Consider the following 17,084-nt stretch of genomic DNA (forward strand, 5'->3'; position numbering starts at 1 on the left):
CCTCCTGTCAGTGTATCACCAGCTGCAGGGTGATATCAACATGGGACACTCGGTATTAAATGGATTACGGTGGACAGGGAGTACATGTTGGTTTATTATTTTTGATTGTTTGCAGGAGACACGGGCATCGGGGATTAGGTGTTCAGTGGGTATGTATGTAATTTTGTAAATGTTTTGATTTCAATTGAACACAGGCTGATGAGACTATTCTCCCATCATTGGCTCTTGCTGTCTCTGTTATATGAGTCAAAAGATGTAGCCGGATGGGAGTAGTAGAAGTCCCATCAGATGATGCCTGGTTACACACACACAGACATATATTCTCCGCTCACACACTCTTCCTCCTTCTGACATCATTTCCCTTTGACAATTTGCTGCATTTTTGACAGCAAATCTGCAGCAAATATGCAAACCTTTTTACACCTTCGTTTTTGCTGTGGATTTGACGGACTCAATGGAAGTTAATGGGTGTAGAAACGCTGCAGATCCGCAAAAAGAATTGACATGCTGCGGAAAATAAATCGCTGCGAATAAGGATTGTAATTTTTGGATCATGCACACAACACTTCAGGAATGTCATTGATTAACATTGCATAAGCAATCCATTGCATTTTTGGAACATTTCCATTGGAAAAAACGCTGCGGAAAAGCTACAAATCCACATTGTGTGCACATAGCCTAACACTTTTATTTTTGAAGTTATTCTTACTTTTTCCACACCTGCCTAAAATGTTTATACAGTGCAGTAATTATATGCAATAATACAAACATGTGTCTGTGTGCATTGCATACATGCATTAGATACATTGAACAGTCTGTCTCATAAAAGACAAAAGTTGAAAAGCTTTTTTTAAAAAAAATTAGCTGAATCCTGCTGTGTGTTAAACAATGTTATACAAAATAATTGGGTAGTCAGTAGCACACATATTGAATTCCTTTTGCTTTTGAAGTAGCACTGGAAACAGGAAACCCATTGATCAATTAATGACAGAGGCCGCCATCCACTAGCTGACTCTTAACTACTGCCACCCTCAGGCAAAGCTTGCTGTGATAGATCAATGTGATTAGGGTTAAATCAGGGATGCCCAGTTTTCAATAGTAAGGCTTCTGCTGGACTCCGTGTCAAGCTCAGGCTGAGCATCATGGGAAATGTAGTTTTTCTTAAAGTTCACTTAGCATTAGCAGTGATTACAAATAAAAGCTAGAATTTTTTTTACACTACAGAACAAAATGTCTTGAGGACATAGAGATGATTTATAATGTGACTGGGGCTTGTGGTCTCTAAAGCTTGAGAGGCAAGTGTTGGGAGATCTAATCCTAAATGTATAAACGTATTACTGTCCTTAGTACTGATATGTCACTAATTTAGTTTTTATGTGTGTCATCTCACATAAGCACTAGACTGACATTTCATTGTTTCAGAATATTGCTATTTAATATTATTCTCATTTTCAATCATTTACCCCTTGCATTTTTAATGCACATAGAAAAATAGAAAGGACAGATCCAAATCCCCTGATAGTACCTTTTCCCTACAAGAAAAATGACATTCTTACATTAGAAATTAGATACTATGAAGATGTGTAAAGTGCTCCTAAGATGGACATGATTAAAGAGGAAGGAACATTGACAAATGGTTCGATGGCTTCATCTTTGAAGATCCTTCAAATTGCTTTAAGGATCAAGATCCACAACAAATGTTATCTGCCCTTTATGTACCAGTAGCAACTGTGCCAATAGGATTGGAAACCCAGAGCTCTCACCATTTGTGCAACCCTTGGTCATTACCAACTTTCATCCTTGCAATCATAAAATCAAGTGTCTTCCCAGCAAAGGTTACCCTTCAGCAAGAAAGTAAAATTCACCCAAGATATTACCGAGTGACTTCGGCATGCTTGAAAAATAGGTTCGAGTCCCGGCGGCTACACGTCTTGTGGCTGTTTGACAGTTGCAACACATGCAGAAATTGCCTAACAAACAGGCAATCCCTGCATGTATTGCGGCTGTTGAACACCCACAATACTAGCAGCTGCTGGGACTCGAACATATTTTCCAAGCACGCCGAAGTCAGTCAGTTAGCACATGAACATGCTCAGATAACACCATATCCGAGCACATTCCCTCATCACTAGCTATTACCAAAACATAAAAAAATACAAATGCACCCAATTGAACTTTGAAGAAGTTTATTAAAAGCACAATATAATTGTATGTAAGTCTTCCAAAATGAATGATAGCTGTTATAATCATAAAGACTGAACAGAGAAACTACTACAAATATTAAATACAATTCAATGGGTGAATGTTCTGTGTAACCTTCGTGCTTAATAATATGGTTGTATTATTTTTCTCACCTCTTAACAATGAAAAATCTAGATTAAATACGCTAAATACAACAAAGGATAATACTAACCATATCATATTAAAATATATTGCCTTGTTTTTGTAGAATATTTGAGACATGAATGATGGCAAGTTATTAAATGTTAAAGAATGTCAAACAGGCATAAGACAAGTAGGCAACATTCAACATTACTCTTCAAATTTACTATGACCTACTAGTGGAGATGAGTGGAATTTTGAGTGGAATTGAATTCTACACGAATATTAGAAAAATCCACCTTTGTCAACATGCATATTTCTTGTAATTCACTTCTAGGCGGATTCAACAACATGGCGTCCACTAACCGCCATTTAACCGTAAAGGACTATCAAAAGGTTAAAAATTAAAAAATACTTATACTTACCTCAACACTCACCTCTATGGCCCTTCGGCCCCTCAACGTCACCCGTCTGGTCCTCGTAGCATCTTCTGATCACCGACGAATTGCATGACATTGTGACCTTTTGTGATTGCACAGAACCCTCCCAAGCCTAATCAGAGCCGGATGTCCCAGCCTAAAGTAAAAAGGATCTCAGCGCTTGCAGTGATGAGAAGAAGATGTGGCAGGGATCGAACATTTGATAGTGAAGAGTGGAGGGGCTAGAGAAGTGAGTGATGAGGTGAGTATAAAGATTTTTGTTAGTTTTTTACATTTAATGCTTATTATGCTCTGAGGCCTTGAGAGACCCCTGGGCATAGTAAGGGGCATTAAATTAGCAGAGAATAACTTCTCTTCAAATTGAATTTCCCAGGGACATCTGTACAAACAGGCGGATTTGAATTTTGACATCACTAGATGTTGATTTGTTTCACTAGCGTAAATTGTTTTACCATGAAATATTAGGCAAAACCTATTTTCAATCATAGCAGTATTTTCGTTTTTCCACTTGGTCTTGTGTGTCAAGCTTATAAGATTCTACAATGGCGACCTTTTCATTGCCATAAATCAGTTTTGGATTGTTATTTGACACAGTATTAATCTTTATTTTATAGCTAAAAACTTGCTACACATTCGTCATAAAGTAAATTCAATAAAAATGTTTCAGTATAACACCAAAATATACATTAAAAACTAAAGTTATGACAGTTGAAAGTATGTGGTTTGTATGTATTTATGGATGTATGTGGTGATTGTGACTTTACCAATTCCCCTCGTTTGCTCTCTGTCCACAGCCTTCTTTCATTCTCTGTCAGTAACTGTCACCCCACTTAGGACATCTCCACTTTCCACGCATATACAGTAGTGTTCAAAATAGGAGTCCAATATGACTAACCAGATTAATGACTATTTTTGGAATAAATAATATTAACACATGTCAAACAATTGACCAGTTGGTGCAGTAGATTCTAAGAACACCAACAGACTCAGCATTCATGATCTGCATGTTTTTGAGTCTGTGTATTAGAATAATTAATTAAAAGGGGGTGTGTTCAAAATAATAGCAGTGTGGCGTTCAATTAGTGAGGTCCATCATTCTGTGAATTAGGTGGCCCTTATTTAAGGGTGAAGCCAGGACATGTTGTACATGTATTATTCCTTGAAAGCCTGAGAAAAATGCGTCTTTCAAGACAATATTCAGCAAAACAGCGTACTTTGATTAAAAAGTTGATTAGAGAGGGTAATACTTATAAAGAAATGCATACAATGATAGGCTATTAAGCTAAAATGATCTCTAATGCTTTAAAATGGAAAGCCAAACCAGAGAGACATGGAAGAAAACGGAAGACTACCATTCGAATGGATGGAAGAATAGCCAGAATGGCAAAGGCTCAGACAATAATTAGCTTCAGAATGATCAAATACAGTCTACAGCTATCTGTGAGTACTGTGACAGTTAGAAGGCGCTTGTGTGAAGCTAATTTCTTAGCAAGAAGTCCCCGCAAAGTCTCACTGTTAAAAAAATAAGACATGTACTGAAGCGGATACAATTTGCCAAAGAAAACATCAACTGGAGTAAAGAGAAATGGAGAAACATTTTGTGGACTGATGAAAGTAAAATTGTTCTTTTTGGGTCCAAGGGTTGCAGACAGTTTGTCAGAAGACACTCCAAACTCTGCATTCAAGCCACAGTACACTCTGAAGACAGTGAAGCATCATGATATGGCCATGTTTCTCTTACTATGATGCTTGACCTATTTACCGCATACCAGGGATCATGGATCAGTTTGCATATATTAAAATACTTGAAGAGGTCATGTTGCCTTATGCTGAAGAGGATATGCCCTTGAAATGGGTATCTCAACAAGACAATGACCATAAACACACCAGTAAATGAGCAAAATTTTGCTTCCAGTCCAACAAAATTGTGGTTATGGAGTGGCTAGCCCAATCCCTGGACCCTAATCTGATAGAACACTTGTGGGGTGACATCAAAAATGCCAAACAAATGCCCCAAAAATTGTGGGATGTAGTCAAAGTATCCTGGGCTGGAATAACAGTTTACAGGTACCAGAAGTTGGTTGACTCTATGCAACATAGATGTGAAGCAATTCCAAAAAACTGTGGGTATACAACTAAATATTAGGATAGTGATTCACAGGAATGCTAAATACTTAAATAAAATAGTGCATATTGTGAGTTTGTAAAGACAAATGCAGACACTGCTATTTTTTAGAACAGCCAAATGTTGATTTTTTGTTATTTTCGGTAAAGTAGTTAAAAATGATATATTATTCTCTTCATGTTTTAAATTAAAAAACAGTGTGCAATGTTCCAAATGCATGGAAATAAAAACCAGTATAACAATATTGTGAATAACTCATGTTTTTGAACACACTGCTATTATTTTGAACACTACTGTAGATATATATACCTACAATTAACACCCAGAAATTTCAGTCATCATTGGCTCCAATTTCCTCTTTCTCGTGTCCTGACAGTGCATTGAAACATTATAATGAAACACTGCAACATGTCCTAGATGAATATGCACCTCCTACACAAAGACCAACTCGGCACAGACAGCGACAACCCTGACACATGCTGCAAAAATTTTTTATACAGCAGTTCTCCAGGTGCGCGGGAACGTCTGTGGCAGATTTTATTCGTTAGAAGTTTATGCTTAAAACATACAACTGTGCTCTTCATCTCTTCAAACAAGCCTACTTCAACACCCTCATCACCTCACTGTTTTTGAACTTTAAATCTTTTCAGGGTGCAGTTGGGCCCAGATGGCTCTATAAATTGTGGCCTCTGTTCATACAGGATGCATTTTAGTTAGCACTGGGCAGCCAGCCTGATCTAAGAGTATGGGTGTCATTAATAGGCTGTACGCCAGATGATCGGCATCTCCTGTGTGTGAACAGTGCTGGAAACAGACTGTATTTTTTTGTGCACTGGTGTACCAAACAGCCAATCCCTGATTGTAGGGTGGCTGTCTCATCGGTATTACTGCACCTGTGTAGTCGCCATCTTTAATTGGGTCAGCTGCATCCTGTTAGTGCATTTGTTTTGAGGCCTGGGTAGGTAAGAATCTCTGCCTTTTTCTTGGAGTTTTTTTTTACAGATTTTTGGTGGAGTTTCAGTCCTCTTTTTGTGGTTTTGATCTCTTCAAACAAGCCTACTTCAAGACCCTCATCACCTCACTATCCAATAATCCTAAGCGACTCTTTGACACTTTTCACTGTCTCCTCAATCTAAGAGTGCAGGCCCCACCATCGACCTTAGAAGTAATGATCTGGCCAATTATTTCAAAGAAAAAATTGACCATATCCTTCAGGAAATATTCTCCCAATCCCCTAATGCTATGCATTCTCCTTCCTCCTGCATCTAGCTCACTTTCTGTCTTCGAACCAATCACAAAAGAAGAAGTGATCAGGCTGCATGCTTCTTCTTACCCTACTCCTTGTACCAGTGACCATGCTCCCTCACATTCCCTCCAGTCCCTTTTCCCAACTGTCACCTCTCACCTAACTAAAATATTCAATCTCTATCCCTATCATTCCCTCGTCATTTAAACAAGCCAGGGTACATCCATTACTTAAAAAAACATCCCTTGACCAGAACTATGCTGCTACCTACAGACTGGTCTCTAATCTCCCATTCATCCCTAAAGTCCTTGAACTCTTCAGCACGGTGGCACAGTAGTTAGCACAGCAGCCTTGCAGCGCTGGAATCCTGGGTTCAAACCCCACCAAGGACAACATCTCCAAAGAGTTTGTATGTTCTCTCCGTGTTTGTGTGGGTTTCCTCCCACATTTCAAAGACATACTGATAGGGAATTTAGATTGTGAGCCCCAACGGGGACAGCGATGATAATGTGTGCAACCTGTAAAGCGCTGCGGAATATGTTAGCGCTATATAAAAATAAAGATTATTATTATTATTAACTCTTTGTCCACTCCTGTCTAATCCACCAGCTCTCAGATAAATCTCTTCTCTATCCTTTAGAATCTGGTTTCCACTCTTTACGCTCTACTAAAATTGCTCTCACTAAAGTCTCTAATGATCTAATAACAGTAAAATCCAATGGTCACTACTCCCTTCTGATTCTCCTGGATCACTCTGTAGCTTTTGACACTGTGGATCACTAGCTCCTCCCCACTATGCTCTGCTCTATCATGCTTAAGGACAGTGCTCTCTCCTGGTTCTCCTTCTACCCCTCTGACTGCTCCTTCACTGTTTCTTTTGCCGGCTCCCCTTCTCCTTATGGATGGGGTTCCACAAGATTCCAAAGAATAAGTAAATTTGGATTTCAGTACCATCTCTATGCTGATGACACCCAATTATACACATTGTTTCCTGACATCAACCCTGCATTACCACAAAATACCAGTGATTGTCTTTCCGCTGTCTCTAACATTCTCCTCCCTCTATCTATAACTGAATCTGTCAAAAACTGAAGTCCTTGTGTTTCCTCCCTCCACTAACCTACCTATTGCCATTTCCGTGTGTGGTTCCACCATTACCCCCCAGCAACATGCCGCTGTCTTGGTGCCATATTTGATTTAGATCTTTCCTTCATTCCCCACATCCATTCATTCACTCATGTCATCTACACCTCAAAAACATCTCTAGAATTCAACCTTTTCTTGTCTTTGACTGAGCAAAAACTCTTACTGTAGCTCTTATTCATTCTTGCATGGACTATTGCAACCTTCTACTAATCGGTCTCCCTCTTACCAAACTCTCCCCTTTCCAATCTGTCCTGAATGCAGCAGCCAGGATTTTATTCCTTTCCAACCACTACTACGATGCCTTTACCATGTGCAAGTCACTGCCGTGGATGCCCATCCGATACAGAGTTCAATAAAAACGTATCACTCTCATCCACAAATAACTCCACGGTTCAGCACCACCCTATATCTCCTCGTTTCAGTCTACCACCCTACCTGTTCCCTCTGTTCTGATAATGACTTAAAACTAAAATCTTCAATAATCTGAACCCATCATTCTCATCTCCAATACCTCATGTACCGCACCAATTCTTTGGAATGCACTACTCAGGACAATTCAGTTAATTGCCAATATCCACAGTTTTAAGTGTGGCCTAAAAATGCCTATTGCCTCACATCACTTATCTAACTATCTCCGTTTTGCCCACCCAATTTTCTCAACAATCATGACCCTAGTAGCATTTGATCACATACACTCCATGCACATACAGTTAGGTCCATATATATTTGGACAGAGACAACATTTTTCTCATTTTGGTTATAGACATTACCACAATTTAATTTTAAACAAAACAATTCAGATGCAGTTGAAGTTCAGACTTTTAGCTTTCATTTGAGGGTATCTGTCATGAATCCCCAATGGCTAGGGATAGCACAGGACAAGCAAAGTACAATAAATAACGGACGAGCTCTAGGGTGATGGAACCTGGGCTGACCGCTGCCCTACGCCTGACAAACGCAACTAGAGATAGCCAGGGAGCGTGCCTACGTTGGTTCTAGACGCCACGCACCAGCCTAAGAGCTAACTAGTACTGCAGAGAAAATAAAGACCTCACTTGCCTCCAGAGGAATGAACCCCAAAAGATATAGTTGCCCCCTCACATGTATTGACGGTGAAATGAGAGGAAGGCACACACATAGAGATGATATATATAGATTTAGCAAATTGAGGCCCGCTGTAAACTAGAAAGCAGAACGATACAAAAGGGGACTGAGCGGTCAGCAAAAAACCCTAATCAAAAAACCATCCTGAGATTACAAGAACCCATGTGCCAACTCATGGCACATGGGGAGAACCTCAGTCCACTAGAGCTACCAGCTAGCATAGAGACATAATAAGCAAGCTGGACAAAAAAAACAAACAACTGAAAATCAGCACTTAGCTTATCCTGAAAGATCTGGGAGCAGGTAGGCAGGAACCAAACAGAGCACATCTGAATACATTGATAGCCGGCAAGGAAATGACAGAAAGGCCAGGTAAAATAGGAAACACCCAGCCTCTGATGGACAGGTGGAAACCAAAGGCCGCAACCCACCAAAGTCACCCAGTACCAGCAGTAACCACCAGAGGGAGCCCACAAACAGAATCCACAACAGTACCCCCCCCCTTGAGGAGGGGTCACCGAACCCTCACGAGAACCCCCAGGGCGATCAGGGTGAGCTCTATGGAAGGCGCGAACCAAATCAGTCGCATGAACATCGGAGGCGATCACCCAGGAATTATCCTCCTGACCATAACCCTTCCACTTAACCAAATACTGGAGTTTGCGTCTGGAAACACGAGAATCCAAGATCTTCTCAACAACATACTCCAATTCTCCCTCCACCAGCACCGGAGCAGGAGGCTCAACAGAAGGAACAACGGGCACCTCATACCTCCGCAACAACGACCGATGGAACACATTATGAATAGCAAACGATGCTGGGAGATCCAAACGAAAAGATACAGGGTTAAGAATCTCCGAGATCCTATAAGGACCGATGAACCGAGGCTTGAACTTAGGAGAAGAGACCTTCATAGGTACAAAACGAGAAGACAACCACACCAAATCCCCAACAAGAAGTCGGGGACCCACGCGGCGACGGCGATTAGCAAACTGCTGAGTCTTCTCCTGAGATAACTTCAAATTGTCCACCACCTGATTCCAAATCTGATGTAGCCTGTCCACCACCATGTCCACTCCAGGACAATCCGAAGACTCCACCTGACCAGAGGAAAAACGAGGATGAAACCCCGAATTACAAAAAAAAGGAGAGACCAACGTGGCAGAACTAGCCCGATTATTAAGAGCAAATTCGGCCAGTGGCAAAAAAGCAACCCAGTCATCTTGGTCAGCAGAAACAAAACACCTCAAATAAGTCTCCAAGGTCTGATTAGTTCGCTCCGTCTGGCCATTCGTCTGAGGATGGAATGCAGACGAGAAAGACAAATCAATGCCCATCTTGGCACAAAACGTCCGCCAAAATCTAGACACAAACTGGGATCCCCTGTCAGAAACGATATTCTCCGGAATCCCATGCAAACGAACCACGTTCTGAAAAAATAAAGGGACCAACTCAGAGGAGGAAGGCAACTTAGGCAAGGGCACCAAATGAACCATCTTAGAAAAGCGGTCACACACAACCCAGATAACGGACATTTTCTGTGAAACCGGGAGATCAGAAATAAAATCCATGGAAATGTGCATCCAAGGCCTCTTCGGGATGGGCAAGGATAACAACAACCCACTGGCCCGAGAACAGCAAGGCTTAGCTCGAGCACACACTTCACAAGACTGTACAAAGGTACGCACATCCCTAGACAAGGAAGGCCACTAAAAAGACCTGGCCACCAAGTCTCTAGTACCAAATATTCCAGGATGACCAGCCAACACAGAAGAATGGACCTCGGAGATGACTCTACTGGTCCAATCATCCGGAACAAACAGTCTTTCTGGTGGACAACGATCCGGTTTATCCACCTGAAACTCCTGCAATGCACGTCGCAAGTCTGGGGATACGGCGGACAATATTACCCCATCCCTAAGGATACCAGTAGGCCCAGAGTCTCCAGGAGAGTCAGGCACAAAACTCCTGGAAAGAGCATCTGCCTTCACATTCTTTGAACCTGGCAGGTATGAAACCACGAAATTGAAACGAGAAAAAAACAACGACCAACGAGCCTGTCTAGGATTCAAACGCCTGGCAGACTCAAGGTAAATGAGATTCTTGTGATCAGTCAAGACCACCACACGATGTTTAGCACCCTCAAGCCAATGACGCCACTCCTCAAATGCCCACTTCATGGCCAAAAGCTCCCGATTACCCACATCATAATTGCGCTCGGCGGGCGAGAATTTTCTAGAGAAGAATGCACATGGCTTCATCACCGAGCTATCAGAACTTCTCTGTGACAAAACCGCCCCCGCTCCAATCTCGGAAGCATCAACCTCAACCTGAAAAGGAAGTGAAACATCTGGTTGACACAACACAGGAGCAGAAGAAAACCGGCGCTTAAGTTCCTGAAAGGCCCCCACAGCCGCAGGAGACCAATTAGCAACATCAGCACCCTTTTTAGTTAAATCAGTCAAAGGTTTAACAATACTGGAAAAATTTGCAATGAACCGACGATAAAAATTAGCAAACCCCAAGAACTTCTGTAGGCTCTTAACAGATGTAGGTTGTGTCCAGTCACAAATTGCCTGAACCTTAATGGGATCCATCTCAATAGTAGAAGGAGAAAAAATTTACCCCAAAAAAGAAATCTTCTGGACTCCGAAGAGACACTTTGAGCCCTTCACAAACAGAGAATTGGCCCGCAGAACCTGAAACACCTTCCTGACCTATAGAACATGAGACTCCCAGTCATCAGAAAACACCAAATTATCATCCAAATACACAATCATAAACTTATCCAGATATTCACGGAAAATATTGTGCATAAAGGACTGAAAGACTGACGGAGCATTGGAGAGTCCAAAAGGCATTACCAAATACTCAAAATGGCCCTCAGGCGTATTAAATGCGGTTTTCCACTCATCACCTTGTTTTATCCGCACCAGATTATACGCACCGCGAAGATCTATCTTAGTGAACCACCTAGCCCCCTTAATGCGAGCAAACAAGTCAGTCAATAATGGCAATGGATACTGATATTTGACTGTAATCTTATTCAGAAGGCGATAATCTATACAAGGCCTCAGGGAACCATCTTTTTTTGCCACGAAAAAAAAAACCTGCTCCCAGAGGGGACGAAGATGGACGAATATGTCCCTTTTCCAAGGACTCCTTAATATAATTCCGCATAGCAGTATGCTCTGGCAGTGACAGATTAAATAAACGACCCTTAGGGAACTTACTGCCAGGAATCAATTCTATAGCACAGTCACAATCTCTATGAGGAGGGAGCGAATTGAGCTTAGGCTCCTCAAAAACATCCCTATAGTCAGACAAAAACTCAGGGATCTCAGAAGGAGTAGATGAAGCAATAGAAATCGGAGGTGCATCATCATGAACCCCCTGACATCCCCAGCTTAACACAGACATTGTTTTCCAGTCCAGGACAGGATTATGAGTTTGTAACCATGGCAGACCCAGCACTAGTACATCATGTAAATTATACAGTACAAGGAAGCGAATCACCTCCTGATGAACGGGAGTCATGCGCATGGTCACTTGTGTCCAATACTGCGGTTTATTCATAGCCAATGGTGTAGAGTCAATTCCCTTCAGAGGAATAGGGACTTCCAGAGGCTCCAGACTAAAACCGCAGCGTTTAGCAAATGACCAATCCATCAGACTCAGGGCAGCGCCCGAATCCACATAGGCATCAACGGAAATGGAAGACAGTGAAAAAATCAGAGTCACAGACAAAATGAACTTAGGCTGCAGAGTACCAATGGCAAAAGATTTATCAAGCTTTTTTGTGCGTTTAGAGCATGCTGATATAACATGAGCTGAATCACCACAATAAAAACACAATCCATTTTTCCGCCTATAATTTTGCCGTTCACTTCTGGACTGAATTCTATCACATTGCATAGTCTCAGGTGCCTGTTCAGAAGACACCGCCAACTGGTGCACGGGTTTGCGCTCCCGCAAACGCCGATCAATCTGAATGGCCATAGCCATAGACTCATTCAGACCTGTAGGCGTAGGGAACCCCACCATAATATCCTTAATGGCCTCAGAAAGACCATTTCTGAAGTTTGCAGCCAGGACGCACTCATTCCACTGAGTAAGCACCGACCATTTCTGAAATTTTTGACAATATATTTCCGCTTCATCATGCCCCTGAGAGAGGGCTAATAAAGCCTTTTCAGCCTGAATCTCCAGGTTGGGTTCCTCATAGAGCAATCCCAATGCCAGAAAAAAACGCATCCACACTGAGCAATGCAGGATCCCCTGGTGCCAATGCAAATGCCCAATTCTGAGGGTCGCCCCGCAGGAAAGATATTACAATCCTGACCTGTTGAGCAGGGTCTCCAGAGGAGCGAGATTTTAAAGAAAGAAACAATTTACAATTGTTCCTGAAATTCAGGAAGGTAGATCTATCTCCAGAGAAGAACTCTGGAATAGGAATTCTAGGTTCAGACATGGGAGTGTGAACAACAAAATCCTGTATGTTTTGAACTTTTGCCGCGAGATTACTCAGGCTGGAAGCCAAACTCTGGACATCCATGTTAAACAGCTAAGATCAGAGCCATTCAAGGGTTAAGAGGAGGTAAGAAGCAGCTAGACAGCAATTAAGGGCTAGGCAGCAAAACTCTGAAGGGAAAAAAAAAAAAAAAAAAAATTCCCTTAAACACTTCTTTTTCTCCTGCTTCAGCCCAAACAATTAACACTTTGTGGGCCGGCTATACTGTCATGAATCCCCAATGGCTAGGGATAGCACAGGACAAGCAAAGTACAATAAATAACGGACAAGCTCTAGGGTGATGGAACCTGGGCTGACCGCTGCCCTACGCCTGGCAAACGCAACTAGAGATAGCCAGGGAGCGTGCCTACGTTGGTTCTAGACGCCACGCACCAGCCTAAGAGCTAACTAGTACTGCAGAGAAAATAAAGACCTCACTTGCCTCCAGAGGAATGAACCCCAAAAGATATAGTTGCCCCCTCACATGTATTGACGGTGAAATGAGAGGAAGGCACACACATAGAGATGATATATATAGATTTAGCAAATTGAGGCCCGCTGTAAACTAGAAAGCAGAACGATACAAAAGGGGACTGAGCGGTCAGCAAAAAACCCTAATCAAAAAACCATCCTGAGATTACAAGAACCCATGTGCCAACTCATGGCACATGGGGAGAACCTCAGTCCACTAGAGCTACCAGCTAGCATAGAGACATAATAAGCAAGCTGGACAAAAAACCAAACAACTGAAAATCAGCACTTAGCTTATCCTGAAAGATCTGGGAGCAGGTAGGCAGGAACCAAACAGAGCACATCTGAATACATTGATAGCCGGCAAGGAAATGACAGAAAGGCCAGGTAAAATAGGAAACACCCAGCCTCTGATGGACAGGTGGAAACCAAAGGCCGCAACCCACCAAAGTCACCCAGTACCAGCAGTAACCACCAGAGGGAGCCCACAAACAGAATCCACAACAGGTATCCATATTAAAATTGGATGAAGAGTTTAGGAGTTTCAGCTCCTTAACCTGTGCCACCCTGTTTTTTAAAGGGACCAAAAGTAATTGGACAATTGACTCCCAGGCTATTTCATGGACAGGTGTGGGCAATCCCTTCATTATGTCATTCTCAACTAAGCAGATAAAAGGCCTGGAGTTGATTTGAGGTGTGGTGCTTGCATTTGGAAGGTTTTCCTATGAAGTAAACATGCGGTCAAAAGTGCTCTCCATGAAGGTGAAACAAGCCATTCTTAAGCTGTGAAAACAAAGAAAAAACCCATCCGAGAAATTGCTACAATATTAGGAGTGGCAAAATGTACAGTTTGGTACATCCTGAGAAGGAAAGAAAGCACTGGTGATCTCATCAATGCAAAAAGACCTGGGCGCCCACGGAAGACAACAGTGGTGGGTGATCGCAGAATAATCTCCATGGTGAAGAGAAACCCCTTCACAACAGCCAACCAAGTGACCAACACTCTCCCGCAGGTCGGCGTATCAATATCCAAATCTATCATAAAGAGAAGACTGCATGAAAGTAAATACAGAGGGTTCACTGCACGGTGCAAGCCACTCATAGGTGTCAAGAATAAAAAGGCTAGACTGGACTTTGCTAAAAAACATCTAAAAAAGCCAGCACAGTTCAGGAAGAACATTCTTTGGACAGATGAAACCAAGATCAACCTCTGCCAGAATGATGGAAAGAGAAAAGTATGGCGAAGGCTTGGTACAGCTCATGATCCAAAGCATACCACATCATCTGTAAAACACGGCGGAGGCAGTGTGATGGCTTGGGCATGCATGGCTGCCAGTGGCACTGGGTCACTAGTGTTTATTGATGATGTGACACAGGACAGAAGCAGCCAAATGAATTCTGAGGTACTCAGAGCCATACTGTGTGCTCAGATCCAGCCAAATGCAGCAAAACTGATTGGTCGTCGTTTCATACTACAGATGGACAATGACCCAAAACATGAAGCCAAAGCAACCCAGGAGTCTATTAAAGCAAAGAAGTGGAATATTCTTGAATGGCCAAGTCAGTCACCTGATCTCAACCCAATTGAGCATGCATTTCACTTGTTAAAGACTAAACTTCAGACAGAAAGGCCCACAAACAAACAGCAACTGAAGTGAAGGCCTGGCAGAGCATCAAAAAGGAGGAAACACAGCGTCTGGTGATGTCCATGAGTTCAAGACTTCAGGCAGTCATTGCCAACAAAGGGTTTTCAACCAAGTACTAGAAATGAACATTTTATTTAAAATTATTGAATCTGTCCAATTACTTTTGGTCCCTTTAAAAACAGGGTGGCACATGTTAAGGAGCTGAAACTCCTAAACTCTTCATCCAATTTTAATGTGGATACCCTCAAATGAAAGCTGAAAGTCTGAACTTCAACTGCATCTGAATTGTTTTGTTTAAAATTCATTGTGGTAATGTCTATAACCAAAATGAGAAAAATGTTGTCTCTGTCCAAATATATATGGACCTAACTGTAATAGCCCTCTGTATCTGTACTATACACCTACTGGCTGGTGAACGGGTCATGCAGCATTATAAGCATACCCAATTTAGTATATAGTGGCTGTATACATGCACCTTTTATCATTTACCTTTAGTGTCTTCCCTATTTCCTCATATATTGTAAGATTGCAAGCAGGGACCTCACTCCTTTAGATATCTGAGTTATGTTTATTCTGTAATATCTTTATTGTCTGTACAAGTCCCCTCTAAAATTGTAAAGTGCCGTGGAATATGTTGGAGCTATAAAAATAAAAATGATTATTATTATTGTGATTTTGCAGCTTTGTATATTATAATTTATTTGTAGCTCATTTTCTCCTTTCTTCCTATAGTGTAAAGTAAATCTGAACTAATTTAATTTTTTTTTGTTCAGGAAACAACATATCAAAATATTCTTTCAACTGTGAAAAGGCGGACATTTCACAGGAGTTAGGAACTTTGAAAAATTTAGAAGAGTAAGTATTTTTTCATGACATTTACTATCCAGTTCATATAGAAACTAGCTAGAGTTTGTTCACATGGAGAATAATTGCATCAAAATCCACAGTGAAATCTGCAGTGGCAAATTTGTATCAAATGAAAATAAAACCCTACTATACTCAACTTCCCTGGTGCCTTCCCTGGTGCCTCCGTGGCTCTAGTTCCAATCTCTGTATAACGTGGCCTCCTGTGGTGGCATCTCATTCCATGTGATCGCTACTCCTAAAAGTACTGATCTATTCTTTTTTCAGTGTTAACATTGTACTCTACTGAAATATTCTTCTTTTGAGAACCACTCCAGATTTATGCCCACTGTACATGCCTTAAATCATCATGTAAGCATTTTAAAGTCACCAACCTATAATTTTCATTTTGGATCAATTTGAAGTACAAGGAAGACTGTAGACCAATCATGCAAAGAATAACATTCTTGATTGTGGTACAGTATAAAGAGTTATCACAGTTTTGAAGCCTATGACATAATGAAACATTGCATTTTCTTCAATGAAGGCAGCTTAAGTCAGGAAGTGCCTTGGCAGACTGGATAATTGAGAAAGGCAAAATCCCAAATCATAATGGAGAATTCTCCTTATTTACTCTGGGGATGCTCTCAACCAGAAAGGTACAGTCATTATGAAAAAATGTCTCCTTTTTTTTCTTTTTTTATTTAGCATCACCTGTGAATTTTAACTCATTGATGTACTGGGCAATATAGGATTTAACCTGATAGAATACAATATGGTACCCATAGTTTGAATACTTGCATGTAGCAATTTACATTACAAAAATATTACATACATAAAATTACCAAAAAACTGGCATGCGGTAGTTTTTTTTACATAAAGTGGATAAGGAGAGGATGAAATATGTCAATGTTTTATATGATCGCTATCAGAATAAAAATATAACTGAGTTTGTTTGACATTAAATTAAAACATTACATTTGCACAAGTAAACTGCATCATTTGAATAGATACAAAACATGTTCAAAGTGATCTTTGTGTGAAGTTGGTAGAACCTTGCATTCTTTAACTAAATGAAATGTAATTGCTAAGCACCTTTTCCTGATCTGAGCCTTGCTTCCTTCTCCACAATCTGCTAGACTCTGCTTTGCCCCCTGTCTGGCTTTGCAGATTTCCCATCGTGATCAGATGTGAGCACCAGCCTGGGCCTATATAAGGCTCACTGAGACAG

General features: G+C 41.3%; 1 protein-coding gene and 1 long non-coding RNA gene across 2 annotated transcripts in view; one reads left to right on the plus strand and one right to left on the minus strand.

The window, feature by feature from the left end:
- LOC143810029 (uncharacterized) overlaps positions 1 to 17,084 on the plus strand; it is a 479,140-nt gene that overhangs the window by 177,082 nt on the left and 284,974 nt on the right. Inside the window, exons 2-3 of the mRNA XM_077292939.1 lie at positions 15,784 to 15,865; positions 16,401 to 16,512. Of these exons, the coding sequence (XP_077149054.1) occupies positions 15,784 to 15,865; positions 16,401 to 16,512 (194 nt within the window). The remainder of the gene's footprint in view (positions 1 to 15,783; positions 15,866 to 16,400; positions 16,513 to 17,084) is intronic.
- LOC143810030 (uncharacterized) overlaps positions 1 to 17,084 on the minus strand; it is a 198,879-nt gene that overhangs the window by 167,390 nt on the left and 14,405 nt on the right. The gene's annotated exons all lie outside the window — the stretch shown is intronic.

The sequence above is a fragment of the Ranitomeya variabilis genome, chromosome 2 (assembly GCF_051348905.1).
Source record: "Ranitomeya variabilis isolate aRanVar5 chromosome 2, aRanVar5.hap1, whole genome shotgun sequence".
Taxonomy (NCBI): domain Eukaryota; kingdom Metazoa; phylum Chordata; class Amphibia; order Anura; family Dendrobatidae; genus Ranitomeya; species Ranitomeya variabilis.